General features: G+C 47.4%; 1 protein-coding gene across 1 annotated transcript in view; it reads left to right on the top strand.

The window, feature by feature from the left end:
- The first annotated feature begins 643 nt into the window (after positions 1–643).
- Positions 644–24518, top strand: part of ATOH8 (atonal bHLH transcription factor 8) — a 34406-nt gene continuing 10531 nt past the window's right edge. The window contains exons 1-2 of the mRNA XM_079975494.1: positions 644–1452; positions 14254–14445. Coding sequence (XP_079831620.1) covers positions 895–1452; positions 14254–14445 — 750 coding nt within the window. The 5' untranslated portion in view covers positions 644–894. The remainder of the gene's footprint in view (positions 1453–14253; positions 14446–24518) is intronic.

Below are 24518 nucleotides of genomic sequence, written 5' to 3'. Positions count from 1 at the left end.
GTTTTTAATTTTTTCCCCTGTATTTTGTATTTCTCTCGTTTTCTGTACTTTGTATTTTTTGTTTGAGAGTTTTTTTTTCTTTTTGCTTCATGATGTATTTTTGTATTTATGACTTGGTTAAACCTTAATAAATATTATTAAAAATAAATAAAAATAAATGGAGATGATTCGGCGGTGGCGGCGGGGCGGGAATCCCAGGGAGCTTGGTTAAATCTTAATAAATATTATTAAAAATAAATAAAAATAAATGGAGATGATTCGGCGGTGGCGGCGGGGCGGGAATCCCAGGGAGCTTGGTTAAATCTTAATAAATATTATTAAAAATAAATAAAAATAAATGGAGATGATTCGGCGGTGGCGGCGGGGCGGGAATCCCAGGGAGCTTGGTTAAATCTTAATAAATATTATTAAAAATAAATAAAAATAAATGGAGATGATTCGGCGGCGGCGGCGGCGGCGGGGCGGGAATCCCGGGGAGCGGCGGGGAGGCGCCTGCCTTTAATCGGCGCGAGGCAATAACATGAGCCCAAAGCGGGAGAGGAGAGACGGGCAGCGCAGCTGTTGGGGCAGCGCTGCCTGCTCCTTCGGGCACCGGCAGGGCAGCGTGGGCGCCGCGGGAGGCGGGCGGGCAGGCGGGCGGGCGTCCTGCTGGCAAGAAGAGGCCGGCGGCGAGCCGACTGCTCCCGCCCGAGGGGCTCCTGTGTCAGCGGCGGCTAAGCAAACACAGATGGGTCTCTCCGCCGCCGCCGCGGCGCGCATTCCGCCGCAGCGAGGCTGGCGGCGCGGCGGGGACTCCAGATGACGCGCTGATCCGGCTCGGGCTTGGGCACAGCCCGGCTGGCCACCAGCAGCAGCAGCAGCAGCAGCAGCGTCGCCGGAGAGGCGGCTCCCGCCATGAGGAACCTGCCGCTGGCCGGCGACGAGGAGCGCTGGGGCCGCCTCTGCCTCAAGGAGCTCGGCGGCATCCAGAAGCTCCACAGGAAGCGGAGCAAAGAGCCCGCCAAGCAGCGCCTCAGCGGCGGCGGCGGAGGACGGAGCTCCCGCGCCGCCTCGGCGGGCGCTCCGGACGGGGACCCCGAAGGCGAGGCGGGCGCTGAGGCGAGGAAAGGCGCCCCCTTCCCCGCGGGGCTGCTGGCGCCTCAGGCGCGCCCGGCGAGGAAAGACGTCGAGGGGCCGCTCCGTCTGCGGGGTTTCGCCGACCCCAGCTTGCCGCCCCGGGTTATGGCGCTCGAGAGCCCCTTCCCGCCCGTTTCGCGCGTCCCGACTTACGGCGGCGGCGGCGAGGCGTCCCTGTCGCCCGGGCGGCGGGGGGCGGGTGAGGCGGCGGCGGCGGCGGCGGGAGCGTCCCCGGAGATCCGCGCCATCCAGCAGACCAGGCGGCTGCTGGCCAACGCCCGCGAGAGGACCCGCGTGCACACCATCAGCGCCGCCTTCGAGGCTCTGAGGAAACAGGTAAGCGGCAGGCGAGACCCCGGGAGCGGGGTGGCGAAGCTGCTGCGAGGAAGGCTTGGATGCTGCCACCCAGGCTGAGAAGGAGCCGGCGCTCTGCGTATGCTCAGAGGAACGCTCTCCTCGGTGCAAAGCCCTAACATTAAAACCAGGGTCCAGAGAGCCCTGAAATTGGAAGGGGGGGAAACAAAAACGGGGAATCCCATGCCACTAACTAAGATAGAGCGAGTTACAGGTAGGTAGCCGTGTTGGTCTGCCATAGTCAAAACAAAATTAAAAAATCCCTTCCAGTAGCACCTTAAAGGTAAAGGTAAAGGTACCCCTGCCCGTACGGGCCAGTCTTGACAGACTCTGGGGTTGTGCGCCCATCTCACTTAAGAGGCCAGGGGCCAGCGCTGTCCGGAGACACTTCCGGGTCACGTGGCCAGCGTGACATCGCTGCTCTGGCCAGAGCCAGAGCCAGAGCCGCACACGGAAACGCCGTTTACCTTCCCGCTGGTAAGCGGTCCCTATTTATCTACTTGCACCCGGAGGTGCTTTCGAACTGCTAGGTTGGCAGGCGCTGGGACCGAGCAGCGGGAGCGCACCCCGCCGCGGGGATTCGAACCGCCGACCTTTCGATCGGCAAGCCCTAGGCGCTGAGGCTTTAACCCACAGCGCCACCTGCGTCCCTGTAGCACCTTAAAGACCAACTAAGTTAGTTGGTCTTTAAGGTGCTACTGGAAGGATTTTTTTTATTTTGTTAAGATAGAGGGCTTTGGCGTGACAACCCTATGAAACTAAGTGCCTTGCACTGGCATAGCATGGGGGGTGCAGGGAGGGCCGGCCGCACCGGGCGCAACATCTGGGGGGGGCGCTCGCCGCCTCCGGAGTCGCCGAAGAGCCTCGGGCGCAGGCTGCAGCAGAGCCCCATGTCTCGCGGAACCGACGAGCTGTGCGCGCGTCCAGGCTGAAGGCGTCCGGCAGGCAGCGGCTCTCAGCGCTCACCGCGGTCCCCGTGCGTCAGGGCCGCGGAGGGCGCGCCAGGCAGCCCCTCCTCACAGCCCCGCCACTGCTGCTGCAGCTGCTGGGCCATGTTGTATTTTCCTCGCCTCTCTGCCCTCCTCCTCCTCTGGGCAACCGGCGTCGTTTGGGCGGCAGTGCCAGCGGCAACTCGCCTCAGATCATCTGACACGGACCCGCCGCCGCCGCCGTGGCTACCTTACCGTAAATACCCCAGCCCAGGCAGCAGCAAGAAGAAGCTGGCAGCGGCGGCAGGTTAGGGGTTAGGGGGCGCAAATTACTTGCCTTGCCCCGGGTGCTGACAACCCACGCTACGCCGCTGGTGCCTTGCTTATTTCAGCTTATTTTTCTTGGGGGGGGGGTGTACACCTTGGGTCAGAGCTCTCTTCCCTCGCTCCTCCCTGCAGGATAGCGTCCAAATCCTGACCCCTCTGCTAGGGTCCTGGTAAACTTAGGTTGGACCCTACAGCACATCGGAGTCAACTCCTAGGGGCTGAGGCCCTTCTGGTCTCCCCAATAAAATATTTGAGGGGGCCTCCCCCCAAAAAAACCAATTGCCATTCATATGGTGTCGATGCACCACTTCATGTGATTATGTGGGGTTGGACTTAACTTCCCCCTCCCAATATTTTATTCAACTTAGCACCCCTGTTACAGCAATTGCCAAGCTGTGCTCAAATCAGTCCTACTTCCAAAATTGGTTCTTTTTTTAAAGAGATGTAAGAGAGAAATGCAGAAGCAGATTACTCGTTGGTGACCTTTACAACACACAACGTCGCCCAAGGGCCATTCAACGTTTTGCTCACGAGATGTTGGTCTTAATTCTTAATCTGATTATTGGGTTGCAGGGAAGGGGCTGTTTTGCTTGGGTAGAAAGCTCCGAAAGAACGTTGGGTTCTCTCCTAGGATGCTTAAACAATGAATGGTATGTGGCTCTTGGCTTGACACTGTGATTTGCGTTGACCTGTAATTGCCTTCTCCCCCCCCCCCATCCCACACCAAAAAACTCAACTTGGATGAAGCATTGCTATTATCAAAAGTTCACACGGGTCTCATGCTAGGTGAAAATTATATCTTCCTGTTAATCAAATACACTTTCCTGTCCTTTGGCCAGCTCTGTGCTCATAACATGTTTTCCAAGGGTGTGTGTTTGTGTGTGTGTGTGTGAGAGAGAGGGGGGGGCGGGGGGGCAAGTTCTGAAATCCAAGTTGTATTTGTTAACAATCCTGTCTCCCCCTTGGATTGTGTGTGTGTGTGTGTGTTTGGATTTGAGTTTGGATTTGATATCCCGCTTTATCACTACCCGAAGGAGTCTCAAAGCGGCTAACATTCTCCTTTCCCTTCCTCCCCCACAACAAACACTCTGTGAGGTGAGTGAGGCTGAGAGACTTCAGATAAGTGTGACTGGCCCAAGGTCACCCAGCAGCTGCATGTGGAGGAGCAGGGAAGCGAACCCGGTTCACCAGATTATGAGTCCACCGCTCTTAACCACTACACTACACTGGCTCCAACATGGTGCCCCCCAGGATATTATTGGCCTCATCCACTCCAGCCAATATGGCCAATGGTCAGGGATGGTGGGAGATCATAGAACCATAAAATTGTAGAGTTGGAAGGGGCTCCAAGGGTCATCTAGTCCAACCCCCTGCAAAGCAGGAATCTCAGCCAAAGTATCCAAGACAGATGGCCATCCAACCTCTGCTTAAAAACCTCCAAGGAAGGAGAGACCACAACCTTCTTTTGGAGACTGTTTCACCTTGGAACAGCTCTTACTGTCAGAAAGTTCTTCCTGATGTTTCTTCAGAATCTCCTTTATTGTAATTTGAAGCCATCCTACCCTCCAGAGCAGGAGAAAACAAGCTTGTTCCCTCTGCTTGTCTCCCACACAGTTTTAATAAAGTATTGTTTAGAACCAGGCTGTTGCACTTCTTTTGACACCAACTCCTACCAGCCCTCGCAGACAATGGCCAAGGCTTAATATCCGTATCCGTATTGTTCATTAATTGCATTTTTGTGACTTGTGCCACAAAAACAGAGCTCATGTGGACATTAAAAACCTGGTATTTTGGACTACAGCTCCTGTACTGTGCTAGAGTTGATGGGGAAGTTTAGTTCAAAACAGCCACACTCCCTGGGGCTGACGGGAGTTTTATTTATTTAAAAAAATATTGATGTACCACCATGTGATTAGAAATATCACAGTGGTGTACAATATAGAAACAGAAAACCAGACAATAGCATAATGAAAAGATAGAAACACAAGTTAAAAGCAAAGAAAAAAAAATGTAAGACTAATCTGCATACATTGAATTTCAGTCAAATTTTCTGTTTATAAGAGCCTCTTGACACCAGAAAACAGATTTCCATTCCCTCTTGGATGGGATCCTCAAGTTAAAATGAAGATCCTAAATAAGAAAGAGGCTTTCCAACACTTTGGATAGCATTTGAAGTGGTACTCACTGCCTGGTCAAAGACCACAAATGTCATGTCCAGTCACCACATTAAGTTATTAAAATCCAAACATGACCAAAAGGAAGGCTGTGATCGAAATTTACTGCTATTCTGCCTTGGTCAGACCCCAGCTGGAGTCATGTGCACAGTTCTGGGCACCACAATCCAAGAAGGATATTCACAAACTGGAACGCATGCAAAGATGATCAAGGGTGTGGAAACCGAGCCTTATGAGGAACAGTTGAAGGAGTTGGGTATGTTTAGCTTGATAAAGGGTTTTCCCAGTAGTGATGTATGGAAGTGAAAGCTGGACCATAAAGAAGGCTGATCGCTGAAGAATTGATGCTTTTGAATTATGGTGCTGGAGGAGACTCTTGAGAGTCCCATGGACTGCAAGAAGATCAAACCTCTCCATTCTGAAGGAAATCAGCCCTGAGTGCTCACTGGAAGGACAGATCCCGAAGCTGAGGCTCCAATACTTTGGCCACCTCATGAGAAGAGAAGACTCCCTGGAGAAGACCCTGATGTTGGGAAAGATGGAGGGCACAAGGAGAAGGGGACGACAGAGGACAAGATGGTTGGATAGTGTTCTCGAAGCCACCAGCATGAGTTTGACCAAATTGCGGGAGGCAGTGGAAGACAGGAGTGCCTGGCGTGCTCTGGTCCAGGGGATCAACAAGAGTCGGACACGACTAAACGACTAAACAACAACAACAAGCTTGATAAAGAGGAGACTAAAAGGAGATGTGAGAGCCATCTTCAAATATCTAAATGGCTGCCAAATGGAAGGTGGAGTAAGCTTGTTTCGCCTTTCTCTGAAGGGTAGAACCCAAGCCAATGGATTCAAGTTACAAGAAAGGAGATTGGACTAAACATCAGAATGAACTTTCTGGCAGCAAGAGCTGTTCAACAGTGCAATGGACTCCCTCGGGAGGTGGTGGACTCTCCCTCCTTTGAGGTTTTTAAGCAGAGGTTGGATGGCCACATGTCATGGATGATTTAGTTGAGATTTCTGCATTGCAGGGGGTTGGACTTGATGACCCTCAGGGTTCCTTCCAATCAGTCCTGTGATTCTATTTTTCTACTTCTCAGCAGATAGGTAAAAGTTAGCATAACTGCTGAGGATGAGGAACATTTGTATTGACTTTTTCTGTCAAAATACTTTAGCTGTTGCCTAACACTGATTGCTGCAAGGGACACGGGTGGCGCTGTGGGTTAAACCACGGAGCCTAGGGCTTGCCGATCAGAAGTTCGGCGGTTCGAATCCCCGCGAAGGGGTGAGCTCCCGTTGCTCGGTCCCTGCTCCTGCCCACCTAGCAGTTCGAAAGCACGCCAGTGCAAGTAGATAAATAGGTACCACTCCAGCGGGAAGGCAAACGGCGTTTCCGTGCGCTGCTCTGGTTCGCCAGAAGCAGCTTAGTCATGCTGGCCACATGACCCGGAAGCTGTACGCCAGCTCCCTCGGCCAATAAAGCAAGATGAGCACCGCAACCCCAGAGTCGGCCACGACTGGACCTAATGGTCAGGGGTCCCTTTACCTTTAACACTGATTGCAAGAGTGAGAATTCATGTCCCTTTGAAAAGTAGGATCTCTGATGGGACATTGTATTATGCTTGCTTATGGGCATCAATGCCTTACTGAACACTCAAGTGACCAGCCTTGCTATCTCATCTCCCATAGGAGGAAGTGGCTTGATAAATTGCATTCAGCACCGGGACTTTCGGAGCACCTGATTCTGCAGCATTTTTGAAGCTCTGAAATTATGATCCTGTACCTTGGTGGAGATTTCTGGAATTAAGCTTCATTCAAGGCATGGATGGGCAACCTGTGGCCTCCTGGTGTCATTGGACTACAGTACCCATCATCTTTGGTCACGCAGGCTGGGGTTGATGGGAATTGGATGTCCAATGCCTAGAGAGCTGCAGGTTTTTCACCCTCAATGTAAACCATATTTGAGCTTCCAGAGAAAGACCCAGCCACAAGCCTAAACAAGAAATAAATCCCAAGGCAAAATTGGTATCCTTTGTTCCTATTTAAGACACAATATGAAAGACAGAAAATCACATAGTAAACTTTTCTGAATGAACACTGTCTGAGAGAGTAGTATGACTCAAGTTCATAAAGGTCACCAAGCTGTCCTGAAGTTTAACCTGCTGGTCTTAGACCCATACTCTTGAAAAGGGTATACCTTCTTCCTGTGAACCTCAAAAAGACTTAAGTTCCTCCTCCCTATCTCTCTCCCTGTCTCCCTCCCTTCTTAATTTAAATTGTCTAAAAGCAGTGAGCCTTTGTGGGGGGGGGGGGAGGGAATTGCTGTTTAGTGGTTTTTTGCAAAGTCTTTTGCAAACTTTGGTCATATGTTATGCTTGGCTCTGTGTGAAGTGTGGATACAAATATATATGTGGATATATTGGAAGGAAGTGTAAGGAAAAAGGAGCCAAGAACATTATCATTCTGTCTGTAGTCAGTACCTATACTGTGGTGTATAGGCTTTGGCAAAGACAAACTTCAGCAGTGAAGAACAGCAAATTCTTACAGGGAAAGAACCCCGCTGCAGCTGAAAGTTGCAAATTTCCCTAGTATATCAGTAGATGAATGCTCATTCAGACAACAGGCTTGCCTGTTCCCTCTACTTTATCTGCTTTTATCTGCTTGGACATGGCACATGCACAATCATTTTGCTAAGAAGACTGATTGGTTGTCATGAAGATGATTACTGCTTGAATGCTTCTCCCTAAGTCAGTGGTTGAGAGACGCGGGTGGCACTGTGGTGTAAACCACAGAGCTTAGGACTTGCTGATCAGAAGGTTGGCGGTTCGAATCCCCATGACAGGGTGAGCTCCTGTTGCTCGGTCTCTGCTCCTGCCAACCTAGCAGTTCAAAAGCATGTCAAAGTACAAGTAGATAAATAGGTACCACTCCGGCGGGAAGGTAAACGGCATTTCCGTGCGCTGCTCTGGTTCACCAGAAGCGGCTTAGTCATGCTGGCCACATGACCCGGAAACTGTACGCCGGCCCCCTCAGCCAATAAAGCGAGATGAGCGCCGCAACCCCAGAGTCAGTCACGACTGGACCTAATGGTCAGGGGTCCCTTTACCTTTTACAGAATGAGCATTCTGGAAATAGTTGCAGATGTGCCGCAGCAATTTGGCAGTATCGTTGGCACTAGCTTTTTAGTGCCAGCCACGGCCGACTTCTCTTTATTCAGATTGAAGCACTCTGAAAAGCTGCAAAAACTGCATGGCAAAAACTGACTTAGGAACACTATGCTATGATGGTTTCAGTCTTTACTTGAAAGTTGGTTCCTGAAGATTGACATGGACTGTTGGTCTGGGGACTTTTGCCCACCATCCTAAGTATTAAATTAAAGATGAGGAACCTCTGTGGCCCAGCAGGCCAAAACTTTGTCTTCCCCTGTGGACTAATTCTGACAACTTTGTGTTATCAGCTATCACAATGACATCAGGTGATGATTGGCAGGTGGGTGGACGTGCTCATCTGGCAAAGTTGGCCAGCAGGGGTGGGCTAGATAGCAACCAAGCAGGATAGAACCCCCCACACACACACATCAGTTGATGCTCAGTACTGGGATGACAGAAAAGCCTACCCCCCCCCCCACAACAAGGAGGTTCTGTGCTTCATGTGAATGGGAGATGAGGGGCAAGTTAGTGTAGCCCCACACTTGCCCTCACACAACTGTTTTTTTTTTGTGTGTGTGACAGGAGAATGACTGAAGGAGATTAGTTGTGGGAAGGGGCTAATGTTGCCTTTGAAGGCAGTCCCTGTCCAAAAAGGAGACATCTTGGGAAAGATCTGGCTTGGCTACGGCTATACAGCCCCCATAACATCTAAGTAGAGCCATCACTCAGTTCTATTTTGCAAAGGTTGAAACACATCTTACTTCTTGTTGTGTAATATGGCAGATGTTCACCTTCAGCCACATCAGAATTAAGCTTTTGTTGCATCAACAGAAAAAGCGGTTAAACAACCTAATATAGTAAGTAGAACGCCTGCTTTATCTCAGTTTAGTAACATTTCAATGTTTTAATCACATCAAGGACTTTATAAACAACCCTGTGTATAAACCTTGTGAAAAACCAAGAACAATGAGCTGAACAGGAATCTTGGCTTGTTACAACAGTAATTAATACCCTACTGACTTAAGTACAGCTTTTGATGTGCTAAATGGTTTGTGGTCTAGCTATTTTCTTGGAAGAATTTACATGTGTATGGATGTTGCTTTGCTGTATTCATAACTGAGCACAAATTACCTCTCCTTTCTACTACTGTTTCTGTAGCTTCAAATCTTGCATATTCTTTCAACAGTTTAATATACCTCTTACCTATTTTGACTCTGCAGAGTCAATTCTGAAGTTGCTAGAAGATTGCCCTCCAAATGTTGTTGAGCGGCAGCTCCCATGGGACCTTGCTAGCTTGGCCAGTGTTTGGGAATAATGGGAGTTGTGGTCAGACAACATCCTAAGAGCCACAGGTTCCCTGCTCTGCATAAGAGAGGCTCTCCAGAAAGAGCAGAAGCTCAGCATGGGATTTTGATGTTGTGACTGATTTTTTTTTCTGTGACAACTTGTTGTTGTTGTTGTTGTTGTTGTTTAGTCCTTTAGTCGTGTCCGACTCATCGTGACCCCATGGACCAGAGTACGCCAGGCCCTCCTGTCTTCCACTGCCTCCCGCACTTTGGTCAAACTCATGCTGGTAGCTTCAAGAACACTGTCCAACCATCTCGTTCTCTGTCGTCCCCTTCTCCTTGTGCCCTCCATCTTTCCCAACATCAGGGTCTTTTCCAGGGAGTCTTCTCTTCTCATGAGGTGGCCAAAGTATTGGAGCCTCAGCTTCAGGATCTGTCCTTCCAGTGAGCGCTCAGGGCTGATTTCCTTAAGAATGGATAGGTTTGATCTTCTTGCAGTCCATGGGACTCTCAAGAGTCTCCTCCAGCACCAGAATTCAAAAGCATCAATTCTTCGGCAATCAGCCTTCTTTATGGTCCAGCTCTCACTTCCATACATCACTACTGGGAAAACCATAGCTTTTACTATACGGACCTTTGTTGGCAAGGTGATGTCTCTGCTTTTTAAGATGCTGTCTAGGTTTGTCATTGCTTTTCTCCCAAGAAGCAGGCGTCTTTTAATTCCGTGGCGGCTGTCACCATCTGCAGTGATCATGGAGCCCAAGAAAGTAAAATCTCTCACCGCCTCCATTTCTTCCCCTTCTATTTGCCAGGAGGTGATGGGGCCAGTGGCCATGATCTTACTTACCAATTAAAGCAGATTATGATAAAATTGCCACAAAACTCTAGCCCTGTCTCTTTGTCCATGCCTGTCAAGTGATTTTCTCCATCCCCTGTAGCAGAAGGAATATTCCATACAGTTTGATAAACTGTTGATGTTGCTGGCTGGAAGGGACATACCGTATTTTTTGCTCTATAAGACTCACTTTTTCCCTCCTAAAAAGTAAGGGGAAATGTGTGTGCGTCTTATGGAGCAAATGCAGGCTGCGCAGCTATCACAGAAGCCGCCACAGCAAGAGGGATTGCTGCTTTCACTACGCAGCGATCCCTCTTGCTATTCTGGCTTCTGAGATTCAGAATATTCTTTTCTTGTTTTCCTCCTCCAAAAACTAGGTGCGTCTTGTGGTCTGGTGCGTCTTATAGAGCGAAAAATAGGGTACTAACCAAATTTACGCATCATGGAAAGTCATAAACAAGGGATGGAGAAGCTTCTTCAGTCTGGGGAGGTCACATTCCCTTCTGTGCAATCTTTGCAGGCCATGGGCCAGCGGTGGACGGAGTCACCAAGCGCACATTTTACTTTTGCACAATGGGCAAGTGTCCGCATCCGCTGACACTCCCCTCTCTATCTTCCATCTAGAGAAGCAAGAGTTCAAGAGCAGGGTGAGAAGCAGGGCCTGTGAGAAGTGTGGTGTGGGAAGAGTTCCAAGTGCCATATCAAGATAAACTGGGGGGAGGCAGTTTTGGCCCCTGGATTTGAGGTTCTCCATTCCTGCCCAAAACCATGGCTTACTGTGAACATGGCTTACAGTGTGCGACTGCATGCTGCTGAACTCCTCATGTTTTGCTTTGCACTTCAAGCCAGGAGCAACAAACCATAAGTCTAAGCTTAGCATCATATGCAAACAAATGTTCATGGTTTGTTTCTCTCCAGATAAACCAAGATTTGTGTTGGAAGCCAAGATTTGTTTTGGAAGACTTCATTTGCAGAACAATAACGTTATGCACATTGCTGCATGCTCCCCAACCCCACCCCTTTGAGTATTTTCAGCATACCTACTTTGTGGGTTCCTTAAAATTTTTAGATATGGTGAATTTCCTGCACAGATAACATGTCTATGTAGGGGGGGAAATGCAAACCATGTGTTTCAAATCTTCTGTAAGAAACTCATGTAGAGTAAGCTTCAAAGACTTGATTTAATTCGTCTCCAAAGGAGGAAATTCGGAGAGCTGAACTAGATGTTACTTATTCAGATATGTAACTCTCCCTGAAAAAGCTTCCCCACCCACCCAAAAAACAATCAGTAGCAGACCAGTATGGAACAGAGAAGCTTTGGCAGCAGGGAATGCTTAATTCTTCCCCTGTGGTCACTTTCCCACTTGATATACCATTGTCCAACCTACGTCTTCCCCACAGGGTTCCAGATGTGTGTCTGCTCTCCCATTCATTCATCTGGGCCCCTGGAGGGGGAAATTACTTTCAAAGGAAACCTGCAGTAAAAAACCAACACCCACCAGGTAGGAACAGGTTAAGTATCTCTTCACTGCTCTGAATTACTCCCTCCCAGTATAAAGAAAAACTCACAAGAAAAAGTAATAATAATTACTTTTTATGCTAGAGGAGCAGAACCAAGTTATCTGTGACACAGTTGGTCAGTTAGTTAAGTATTTTTTATTTATTTACTTGATGCGGGGGGACAGCTGCTCCCCCCAGATACGCCCATGTACCAGTTTTCCTCCTCCCTGGTCCTTTTACATTCACTTATTCCTCCTGTAGCATCTTTCATATTCATTCCCAGCTTATGAGTTCATTTGTTGTTAATAAATACTAACCTTGAATCTCACTTTCTAATCTCCTTCAACACTTCCTTTGGTCCTCCTTTCTGTGGGATGCTAGCATCCAAAATGCACATGTGAAGAGCTGTCGAACTCTGTGGTGTCTTACGCTCTGTGGCAGCTATGGCAATTGGTACAGTTGTGCCAGTTAACAGTCTTAACAGTTAAGGTCAGCAGGTATGTTATGTTAGAGCCAGTGTGGTGTAGTGGTTAAGAGCGGTAGACTCGTAATCTGGTGAACTGGGTTCGATTCCCCGCTCCTCCACATGCAGCTGCTGGGTGACCTTGGGCTAGTCACACTTCTTTGAAGTCTCTCAGCCCCACTCACCTCACAGAGTGTTTGTTGTGGGGAGGAAGGGAAAGGAGAATGTTAGCTGCTTTGAGACTCCTTTGGGTAGTGATAAAGTGGGATGTCAAATCCAAACTCTTCCAATGTTGTGCCACTGTCTGCCTCAGAGTACCAGCCAGTCTGTAAATGCCAGTCTTAGGTACAAATCTATGTAAGATGTTTTTGCGACTTAAGTATCGTCTACCTGCATGGTATTTTTAATCTGCAACTGCAAGTACACTAAGTAAGTTATTTGTTCTTTAAACTTTAAAAGAGACTGTGTTGCATGGTTTTTATCGGAGGAGAAAAAAGAACTAATTGAAGGGTCAAAGGACCCAGGGCTGTCTTCCTCTGCAAATGGGAACTAGAGTCTGATTCCCACACTTTCTCCCCCTCTGAACATCTTTCCCCAAGACACCTTTACTCAGCATGCAAGTAGTTGCTTGTGTTGACACTGGACATGGTTAGGAATTGGGGCAGGCAAGTGAGGAGGCTCTGGGCAGGCTTTAGCACTGAGGCCCACTGCCCACTGTTTGAGAAACACAAATGTACACAGCAATCCTCCAAGTGGCAGTTAATCTGTGATAGTCACTGTTGTTAAGGGTGCAGCTGTGTACGTTCAAAATTTTGCCTTTTATGTACAGAGCAAAGGTGGTCATTTGTATCAGTCCATCATTATAGGCCAATGGAGACTTGGAATTCCTTCAGAACAAGCTGGTGGGAATACAAGCCAAGCTCAGGACAGTTATGAGGGTCAGGCAGGCAAGCCTTGAAGAACTCTGAAGAGGCACGAAGAAGCCTGGAGAGGAAGAGTCGGAAGCAGCAGAGGCTGGCAGCTCATGAAGACTGAGTAGCCAACCTGAAAGCTGCGAATGCTTGCGGGAGAGGACTCCAGTAACAGTCTTTGGTAGAGCTGAGGCCACAGTAACAGTGGAGTTGAGGAAACAAGTCACAGTCTAGACTTCTGGTGAAGACCCCAGAAACCCTGAACAATGGGAAGACTTCAAGGGACTCCACCTGAACACACCTGTGAGCTAGCTATGGTGGCGTTAGGAAATGAAATTGGCTATGGTCAGGGAAAGGAACGAGAGTAGCCACTTCGACACCTTCAAGCAGCAGTAACACCATCAACGTTTATGTGAAATCTACTTAAGAAACCTAAAGCATCATCTTGTATAACCCAGCTATTATGCAACTTAGCTGCAAATGATCATATTATTGTGTTTACTCCCAGGTTAATGTGCACAGAGACAGACAACAGGTCTGGGGAGAGCTGAAAGTTGTCTGAGAGATTTTGCTTTTCACTTTATTTCTTTTGCCCTGTTGCCTCCCTCGGTCAGTTATGCAGACTTCTGAAAGAAGTGCTTGAGAACTGCTGTGGCTGTTGTTTTTGATCACGCAGTGGCATCAACACATTTAGGTTGATCTCGTGGCTTCACCATGGTAGCATCTGTAGCAGTTGGCAGATGTCTACAGCTGCAAGCCTGGAATGATGTAGGTCAATCAATGGTTTCTATAGCAGTCCCATCTGAGGTTTATGCATGGACAGTAGCTTGAGTTCCATACATTCAATAGAATATGCAACATCTGACTATTTATTTATACATGTAATGTTTGTCCTATATAACAAGTGGTAGTTGTTCTCCAGGAAAATAGCAAGAATAGGATTGTTACCCCTTTGCAAATAAAAGGAGCAAGAAATTTGATTATTATTTATTTATTTATTTATTTACCAACAGCTGCATGTTGTATAACACAGAGGTTCGACATCTGAGGTTTTATTATTGCTATCTATGGTAATGTTACAGTTTCACATCTGCAGTTGTTGCATGCCCATCGATATTTCGCAAGATGAAACAGGAGCAAACAGGTGTACCTGATAGCCTTTCAAGTGTTGAGTTTTGATGATCCGCCCTAATTTGCTCTTCTTGGTCTTTCTAGGTTCCCTGCTATTCCTATGGACAGAAGCTATCCAAACTGGCCATCCTGAGGATAGCATGTAACTATATACTCTCCTTGGCTAGACTAGCCAACCTGGATTACAGTGCCGACCACAGTAACATGAGCTTCTCGGAATGTGTGGAGCAGTGCACTAGGACCTTACAAGCGGAAGGGAGGTCTAAAAAAAGGAAGGTATGTTTCGGGAGGATAAAATGACAGCCAGTTATAAATGGATGTGTAACCTCTTTAGTCTTACCAACATTTGCTGGTTCTTTTTGCTGTTGGTTGTCTACGCTTATGCCTTTCTCCAGTCTTCTGCATCCTTTCACCTTTTTATTTACGTTCTAATGGAAGTTTATTTACATGCTTCACTTGCATTCCTTTCTATGTTTGAATACAAGAGTAATATTGATGAAGCTATGCTGCTGTATTCCCTGAAAACAGCCATCTCTAGGACACTATTTGCAAACCATAAAACACAGTTATTCAACTATGTTTTTCAGTGTTGTTTAATGTAATCTCTGAGGAGGGGAGCAAAAGGCAACAAGACAAGGTCATTAATCTCTCTCTGAACCAACCCTCACCGCCAGTGGTGGAACTGCAGTTTTTAACACCACCCCATTCCCCTTACTGAGACTTGAACACCTGATTGGCTTGAGAGTATCGCAACGTTGCGTATTTGCAAGGGCTTCAAACTGCACACAAACACACACCCCAGGTTGGGCTGCTGTTCTCACTTCCATGGCCCCTGAGAAGGTTGGAGGCAGTGAGAAAGAATTGTGGGTTCTGCCTCTTGAGGATTAAGGAGCCCCACTGTGGCCTTGCCTTATCTTCAGAATGACTAGTTTTTGTAACTTCTTTCTGTTGGAATAGCAGCAAACAGAGGGCAATTAGTGTAATTTAGGCTGTGCGGTAATAAATACGCAGGGCTTGAAAGGGAAAGCTAAAGTTTTATGGTGAGTGAAGCTCACATGGACTGAGTGCTCTGGTGTCGCCACTTAGAAATATCAACACCTTCACCCCCATGAACAGAGAGTGTGCTCCCATGCAGGAGGCCATGAGAATGACTTCCAAACCAAGGGGTCATCAAAATGTTGTCCCAGCTTTTATCAGACTACAGAAAATCCATTTAATGTGCCCCCCCCCCAAAAAAAAATCAGAAGTGGCACCAGCCTGTCTAGTATGGACATCCAAAGCAGAATCCAGGCTTGTCAGAACTGCTTCTTTACCCTCCGAGTGCTGACATGTTGTGTTGGCCCCTGAATTAGCAGGTTGTAATCTTGAATTAGCATTTCCCCCTTCTGACAAGAAGGCTTTCCCACTGGCTCTCCCCACGCTTTTGTCTATCATCCTGGAGCTATCTTATGCTTGCCTTTTTGTGCACCCATATGATTTATATGGGGATGTGGGTGGCGCTGTGGTCTAAACCACAGAGCCTAGGGCTTGCCAATCAGAAGGTTGGTGGTTCGAATCCCCGCGATGGGGTGAGCTCATGTTGCTCGGTCCCAGCTCCTGCCAACCTAGCAGTTCGAAAGCACGCCAAAGTGCAAGTAGATAAATAGGTACCACTCTGGTGGGAAGGTAAACGGCATTTCTGTGCCGTTCACCAGAAGCGGCTTAGTCATGCTGGCCACATGACCCGGAAGCTGTCTGAGGACAAACGCTGGCTCCCTCGGCCAGTAAAGGGAGATGAGCATCGCAACCCCAGAGTCGTCCACTACTGGACCTAACGGTTGGGGTCCCTTTACCTTTACCGATTATTTATGGGACTCTCACAGGGATCTAAAAACACACAATGCGTGAACTGGTTTGCCCAGACATATGGCACAGTTCTGTAATAGCATGCTGGGAAGTATCAAGCAATCATCTGGAGGCTTTTAGAAATATTGATATCCCGCCTTTTATACCAGGAGCTTAAGGCTGCATCCTTATTCCATTTTCATTCTCGTAACAACCCCCTGAGACAGATAATGCTGGCAGGAATGACTGGCCCAGAATTACCCAGTGAGTTTCATTGGTGAAAGGGGATTTGAATGGAGATCTCTCCTAGCCTGACACTAGGCTAACTACTACACAGCTTTGCCATGTGAACAGACACTTAAAAGAGAGGTGCAAATGCCAATATTAAAGATAAACAAGAAACCTGTCATGCACTGCATTCCTTTAGGTTAACTTAAAACCCTTAGTCAATTAGTTGAAATCTTCATCAAACTATGCTAAGGAGGAAACCAAGTCTTCCATCAGTTTTCCGCCCAGAAAGTGACATGGATAAATTAGAAGAGAGATTGATGCCTTTGCTCAGGGTTTTATGACAAAAAGAGATCCGTAAACTACGAGTGAACTTCCTGTCTGCATTTCAGACTCGGTTGCATGCAGGGTAATAAATCAGCTGGGTTTTAATGGGCAAATGGATAGCTAAGCTTGAGGGATACTTCTTGACTCTTAAGAGTTACCTACTCCGCAGAACAATGTGATTTCTGTTTATCCTAGCAATCATTTCATTAAAATGTAGTTTATAAATAGACACAGCAATACAACCCCATTCTTCTCCATCAGAGACTTATTGGTAGATCAGCATGGCTAAATCAGAGGATTGTGGAGGGAATGTAAATTAGGATCAGGGCCAGAAACTTTGTTCTGTACATTTGCAGCCGTAGTCAAGCACACGGATCACTGGCGGTTCACCTCTGTGACATCACAAAGTTGCCTCCCCTGGAGCAATTTGTTAGCTTTGAAAAAATGGGAAAAGAAGAAAAGAAAAAGCTTTTGGGGTGCCCAAACTTTTTTCAAAGAGGGCCAGATTTAATGAAGTGAACATGTGTAAGGGCCGACCAAAGTTGAGCTTTTTAAAGGATTTTACCCCAGGACATACACTGCCACAGGGGCCGGATAAAATCGACAGGCAGGCCAGATTAGGCCCTCGGAATGGACTTTGGACATGCCTGGCTGAATTGAATAAATGTACATATGGGGTAAGCCAATAGCAGAATCAGCATTGATTTGCAGGCAGGTGCAACAGCCTTTTTTCACAGCGAAGTTAGGTCAAAAAATGAATTTACCCCATAAATTTAGGGGAAGGGGCTTGGATCAAGAGAGCAAGCTGGATACTTCTCTCCCTGATGGGCCAAGTTCGATAGGTGAATTTTAAACTATATGGATGAAACTTGATGTCAGGTTTAAAATTAAACCGTGCAGGTTGAAGCACTCTGTGGCAGGAGCATAGGGAGGGGTGTGTGGCCCGCCCCGCCCCGGGTGTCATCCCTGAAGGGGTGACAAAATGGCACGCCGCGGGGGGGGGGCAGCATCTACCACGGGGCCTAGCCTGCATGTCTCTCCACGGCAGCGTGGGGCTTGCGTCCGCCAGGCAGACTCCATGCACAGATTGCCATGGTGCCCCCATAGGCAGATCACCCCGCCCACACCGCTCCGGGTGCCAGAACAGCTAGCTACGTCCCTGCACTGTGGATGACATTTTCACACCCTAATTTCAAAGTGCCAGGTGCAGCTCTCTGCAGAGGTTTTGAACAGGCTTTGCAGATGCCACCGATCGGCTGATCAGCAGTGCTTGCAAATCCCTTTTGTCACCCAGCTGCATCTTTGTATGGACCTTTAGATACAATGCATTTTTCAAAAATAAAGGGTGGCCTGGGAAGGGCTGTAGCTCAGTGGCAGAGTGCATGCTTTGCTTGCAGAAGGTTTAACCCCCAGCAGCCACAGGCTGCGTGGCAAAGATTCCCATCCGAGACACTAAAGAGCCTTGGCCAGTCCATGTTGACTGTTATGTACTGAAGTTCTCACCCTGGGCCAGCAGGAGGATACTGTAGATAGTTTTCACTCAGGTCCACATATGCAAATACGGGATTGAAAGTGACGTTCAGTGATTGGATAGTTACAGAAAATGGTTACCGTTGCATTGTAGTGGAGCTCTATATAAGCAGGCTGGCTGAACCCTTCAGTTCAGTTCTGTTCTGGCCTGTGAATAAACAAGAGCTGTTTGAAGAATCGCTGTGTCGTCTGATATGTTCACCCACAACTTAACAATGACAATGCTGAGTTAGACGGACCAATGGGCTGTCTCCATATAAGGCAGCTTCCTATGTTCCTGTCTCTAAATATATAATTTAAAAGGAGCTTCATCTTTTATATATGTAATCTGTGTCCGCTGTCCATGTTAGTTGTAAAGCCCTGTTAAAGAGGTGTGATATCTATCCATTTTATCTTTGATTGTACAACAGCATTTCTGTACTGGCTGAGAGACTTAGTCCTACAGTTTGATTATTTAAACAAACCCTCTCTTTTCCACCTGGAAACTAACATGCTTTCTGTGTGGTGTGTTTTTAGCCTGCTGTTCACTAAGTAGCCATAGGAAATTATTTGATTGTGAATTGAAAGATTCAGTGAGCCAATATAATCAGTCTCCAGCAAGCCCACCTGACTGCAGTATGCAACACTAAAGTCTGCTCCCTCTTTCTCCCTCCCTGTGTCACTTTCAGACTTGTTCCATTTTTCCACTGCGGGCAAGCTTTTCACACTCCCCAGATGCAGCTGGTTGGAGCTTGTTCTGGCAGGCAGAGGCTCCAGATGTTACATTTACCGGCTTGTGTATAACCTTTGTGTTCGATCATCAATATGATGTTCCTAGCATGGAAATACTGTTTCCCATCCCCATTCCATTTTGCTATTACAGCAGGAAATCGTGGATAAATGTTGTGCTCCATCTTTCACTTCTTCCAGTGCTAAAATGTTGAGCTCTATGGGTGAGTTCAGTATTTGTGAATGTTTACTTGAGTGCTGGAGGTAGTTTGTGAATTAAAAAATAAGGAGTTTAATAAGCTACTAAAAAAGGTATGTCTTTTTATGCTTCTCTCTCTTAGAGGGCCATCATTCAGTCAACTTTGACAAGCTTGCTGCCCGCCCCCCCCCCCCCCCCCGTAGGAGAAAATTGAACATAAGAACTATGAAGGATTAGACCAAAGGCCATCAATTCCAGCATCCTATTCTTACCAGTGTTCGAAACTCCCATTGTTCTAGGCGCATTTTGCGACAGGGAATTTCATTAGCGCGAGCAGTGTCTGAGCTCTGGGTGCCTAAGATTTCAGATTAAAACTGCAGAGTGGAAGGAAAGGAGGACCTTTTTCTGCCTCTCCACTTCCAGCTACTCTGAAGACTGGAGAAGAGACCCTCTTAAGAATATTAGGGGGGGTGGGCAGGGGAAGGACTAGACCATGCGAAAAATGAACGCAATATTTTAGCTGCTGTTCATTTTCAGCTTTGTATTCTTGTTATAAAGAAGCACGCCTAGACATTCAGTTGTTGTGCCCCTAACCTAGGTTTTAAGGTGCCATTTGGCTCCTATCTTTCCTATCTCAGTTTCTAACACTGATTCTTACAGCGGCCAACCAGAAGCCCACAAACAGGAACTGTCCCCACTTGTGATTGCCAGCAACACTTCTTCAGAGGCATAATGCCTCCAGCTGTAGAGGCAGAACAAGACGGATCCTATGTTTCTGATTTAAATCAGAGGCTCACTTCACTCTTATGCTCAGAAAAAAAAGTTTACTTCCGATGATTTAAAAATAAGCATTGTCTGCTCCTAGAAAAAGTTGCTGGTTTTGGTGGCTCATCTCTCAGGACAGGACACAAATCCTGGTTAATTAACTGTGTGGCATCCAGCTTCCTCTGAGTGCAGGGAAATTCATGGGGGTAGCTGAAAATTTCCAATCGCAGTTCCTGCCACCAGATTATCTACTTACTCTTGGGGGAGGCCGGTGCGTAGGAGGCAAGGTAAACTGTGCAGAGATGCAGCTTTTGAGGATTATGGGAGACTTCCACTATTACATTTGCTTTATCTCTCACAGCACACACAAGAACTTCTCTTACAGCAGGAATGATGGCTGAGAAGAAGCAGATCATTGATAAAGTAGACTAAATAAAATGTGGCTCTTTCCTGGTAACATAGGAGGCTACCTTGTACTAAGTCTGCCCCTTGGTACATCGGCTCAGTATAATCTATGAATGGCACCAGCTCTCCAGGTTGTTCCCAGGCATATGTCCTTCCCAGGCTTATCTGGAGACACTGGGGCTCATACTTGGGACCTTGTAGATGAAAAATATCTGCTCTGCCACTGAGCTTTGTCCTCGCTTTCTTGCCAGAGCATATCAAAAACGTTACTGGAATTATTGACCTCACACTTTTCATCCTCTTTGAACCCTCAGGGGAGCTTGCAGTACAAAACAATGTAAAATAGCACTCGGACTGTTATAACAAGTTAATAAGCAACTGGTCACCAGCAGTAATAAATGCGAAAAACAACCAGCCAGATCAACAAACCTGAGCAGTCAGAATTTGCAAGCATTTCCAAAAAATGCACACGTAAACTAAAGTGCTTTTGTCTGCAGCCCAATAAAAGCACACAGTGAGGTGGTACGCTGTATTTCCTGCAGCAGTTTTACAGTTTGAGGGGCCACAGACAAGAAGGTGCTATCCCGCGCCCCTCAGAACCATTTTGGGCTTTGAAGGTAAAGGTAAAGAACAGCACCTCGAACTGAGCCTGGGAACAAGGTGGGAGCCAGTGCAACTAATGTAATATCCATGTGATCTGCGTTCAAACAAATAGGCTCCTGTCAGCAGTCAGCTGCTGTATTTGTAGTCTGAACGCGCAGCTGCTGTGCTTCAATGGATATCTTTAGCTCTTAAAATTCTGACCACAAAGCTGACCCTGCTGTTTGTAGGACTGAGGTAAAGGATATTGTTCCCCTAGGCCAGCTGGAATATTCCTGGAGGCCACACTGCTTTGATGGCCAACTCTGCCTGAGATAGTTGCATAGTTTCATGCAGGGTGAGGCAAATTCACTTAGGACTCCTGCAGGTCTCTAGTTGGTCTCTAAGGTGCTACTGGAAGGAATTTTTTTGTTTTGTTTCGACTATGGCAGACCAACACGGCTACCTACCTGTAACTGCTACTAGAATAGGTTCATTTTGACACTATATGGTTTGTGTCACCTTTTTGAAAACCCAGCAACATCCTGATAATTGCATCCAAATTTCTTTGTGAAATGGAGCAATAAAGGAGCAGAATGTGATCCTCGGAAAGTATCTCATGTGCATCACAATCAGAGAGAAGCTAGATGTTTCTTGGCTGCCCTTTCCCTTCTCTGTAGCACCCAGCCACTCTGACTCCAGTGCTGGAAAGGCAATATTGCTTGCTGCTTTAGTTTTCTGCATGTGACAGTGACTAGCCGTTGGGGGAGGTTGTTGACCTGCGACTGGTTAACTTTCAAGTGTGTGTGTGTTTGTGTGTACCCACATGTGTGCTCCTTTTTTGTTCTTCTTAGTTGTTCTGTGCGCAAGCAACACTGTTGAGTAGATGGAAGCTGAGCTGGAGCAGGAAGGGTTTTCCTCCCCCCCTCCTTCTCCCCCCGCCTCTCTTGCTCTCCTGGCAGTCCCAGACTCCAGATGTTCAGAATGCTAGTTGGGAAGTCCTGCTGGCGCCACTCAGGGCAGAGGGCAGGGGAAAGGCACGCGAGCTGGAACCCAAAGCACTCAGTCACTGCAGGATTTGGCACACCCCCAGCTTTCTGCTGGCACATTCCCCAGCACTCTCCTAGCCATCTGTTCCAAAAAAACACTTTCAGAACCTCATCATCACTCAGGATACAACATTGAGAGCAGCTGTTAGGGAGGCAGGAGGGGGAGGGAACCCTGCAAAAGGTCTCTTTGTGAGAGAGGAAACGGGCTTATAAATAACAGAATAGTTGCTGCTCAATAAAAGCTTTCTGCTAAAATTTGTTTCTGTTTATAATTACGTGTGTGTGTGTGTGTACATGCAGAGAATTAAAAATAAAAGGATTATAATGTAAAATGCTGTACAATATTGGTGTACCAATACTTTGTTGCTCCTCGTTAGTGGTCAGATTGAAATAAAATCAAGCACAAAGAACAAAACATGTTTTTCACTCAAGGTTTCCGTGACAGCCTTTTTTGAAGGTTGCAAGCTTTTACATTTATAATGCAAAAGAAGGACATGAGACAAATGATTTATGACAATAAGATTGCCTATAATCTAAGTTAGAAGGTGATGAATAAATCAATGGCGATAATAACCAATTTGGTTGCAGTTGGTTGAACTACCTCCCCCCCCAAACACAAGCCCCCCTCCTGCATTGTTGCAATGGTCATGCATCCTGATCATTGTTACTTAGAACTAAGCCCTACTGAGCTTAATGTAGCCTATTCCCAAATAGCTGTGTGTAATATTGCAGTTTTAAGTGCCAAGGAGAGTTTAGAAGACTTTGGGATTTAAACTTCTGGGTCCATGAGCAATTTTTCTTAAACAACTACTATGTAGTTTACTCTGCAAGGTTTGGAATTGCAGATTGCTTGTGCAAATTGGAGGGACGTGGGTGGCGCTGTGGTCTAAACCACTAAGCCTCTTGGGCTTGCCGATCAGAAGGTTGGCGGGTTGAATCCCTGCGACGGGGTGAGCTCCCATTGCTCTGTCACAGCTCCTGTCAACCTAGTAGTTCGAAAGCACGCTCCGGCAGGAAGGTAAACAGCATTTCTGTGTGCTGCTCTGGTCTCGGTGTTCCGTTGCACCAGAAGCGGCTTAGTCATGACCCGGAAAAACTGTCTGCGGACAAACGCCGGCTCCCTCGGCCTATAAAGTGAGATGAGTGCCACAACCCCAGAGTCATCAGCGACTGGACTTAACTGCCAGGGGTCCTTTACCTTTACCTTGTGCAAATTGGTCAAGCAGCTCTTTTTGCATATGTACATGACAGTTACAAGAGCCACACAATTCTTGTGTAGCACCAGTTATATAAAAGTAGCACCCAATGAAGTAATTTAATATTCTTGAAATTAGGGTACAACCATGGTATAGATGTTGGGACACAGGTGGTGCTGTGCGTTAAACCACAGAGCCTAGGACTTGCCGATCAGAAGATCGGCGGTTCGAATCCCTGTGACGGGGTGAGCTCCCGTTGCTCGGTCCCTGCTCCTGCCAACCTAGCAGTTTGAAAGCACGTCAAAGTGCAAGTAGATAAATAGGTGCCGCTCCGGCAGGAAGGTAAATGGCGTTTCCATGCACTGCTCTTGGTTCGCCAGAAGCGGCTTAGTCATGCTGGCCACATGACCCAGAAGCTGTACACCAGATGACCGCCACAACCCCAGAGTCATCCACGACTGGACCTAATGGTCAGGGGTCCCTTTACCTTTACCCTATGGTATAGATATGCACTGGGATTCAGTTGCAGCAGACCTTGGCATCTCATGTTTCATGGATGACTCCAAAATCTGCTGCCACCGCCACCTCTCACCTTTCATTGGAATAATAGTGGCAAATCCTACTCGGGCATCCCATAAGCTCTGAGCCTGGTGTAACTGCAACAGGCGCACTCCCCATGAGCCATCTCTGTTCAGTGTTGTGCTGTTATGATAATTACATCAGCATCTCTGCTTGCCAGACAGAACAACCTGCCATCTCCTCTGCCAGCATGCTGTTCTGAAGGTTTTCCTGACCCCCACCTCCCAAGGCAGTTGAGGGGCTGGGGGAGGGGGAGGAAGCCTTGTCACCCTAGTGGGACTCATTGCAGTAGCTGAATCTGGCCCACTGTGTGATAATCACCATATCCATAACTATAGTTGCATACTGATAACCAAAAATGTTAAGTGATTTAATGGGGTGGTATTTATCTATAGATTCATGGGAGAAAAGTTTGAAGGGAGTTGGGTATGTTTAGCCTGGAAAAGCATGGAGTGAGACGCAATACAGTGGGACCTTGGGTTACATACGCTTCAGGTTACAGACTCTGCTAACCCAGAAATAGTGTTTCGGGTTAAGAACTTTGCTTCAGGATGAGAACAGAAATCGTGCTCCGGCGGTACAGCAGCAGGAGGCCCCATTAGCTAAAGTGGTGCTTCAGGTTAAGAACAGTTTCAGGTTAAGTACGGACCTCTGGAACGAATTAAGTACTTAACCCGAGGTACCACTGTATAATGTCCATCTCAAATATTAGAAGGGCCCAAGGGGTAAGACCCAGGCCAATACAGTGGTGCCTCGCAAGACGAAAAGAATCCGTTCCGTGAGTCTCTTCGTCTAGCGGTTTTTTCGTCTTGCGAAGCAAGCCCATTGACGGCTTAGCGGATTAGTGCTATTAGCGGCTTAGCGGATAAGCGGCTTAGCGGCTTAGAAAGGGGGGGGGGAGGGGAAAAAAACCGCAGGAACTCGCAAGACATTTTCGTCTTGCGAAGCAAAGCCCATAGG

The sequence above is a fragment of the Podarcis cretensis genome (assembly GCF_951804945.1).
Source record: "Podarcis cretensis genome assembly, chromosome: 5".
NCBI classification, from domain to species: domain Eukaryota; kingdom Metazoa; phylum Chordata; class Lepidosauria; order Squamata; family Lacertidae; genus Podarcis; species Podarcis cretensis.
Note: the sequence above shows the minus strand (reverse complement) of the source record. Positions and strands in the feature narration are given on the sequence as shown.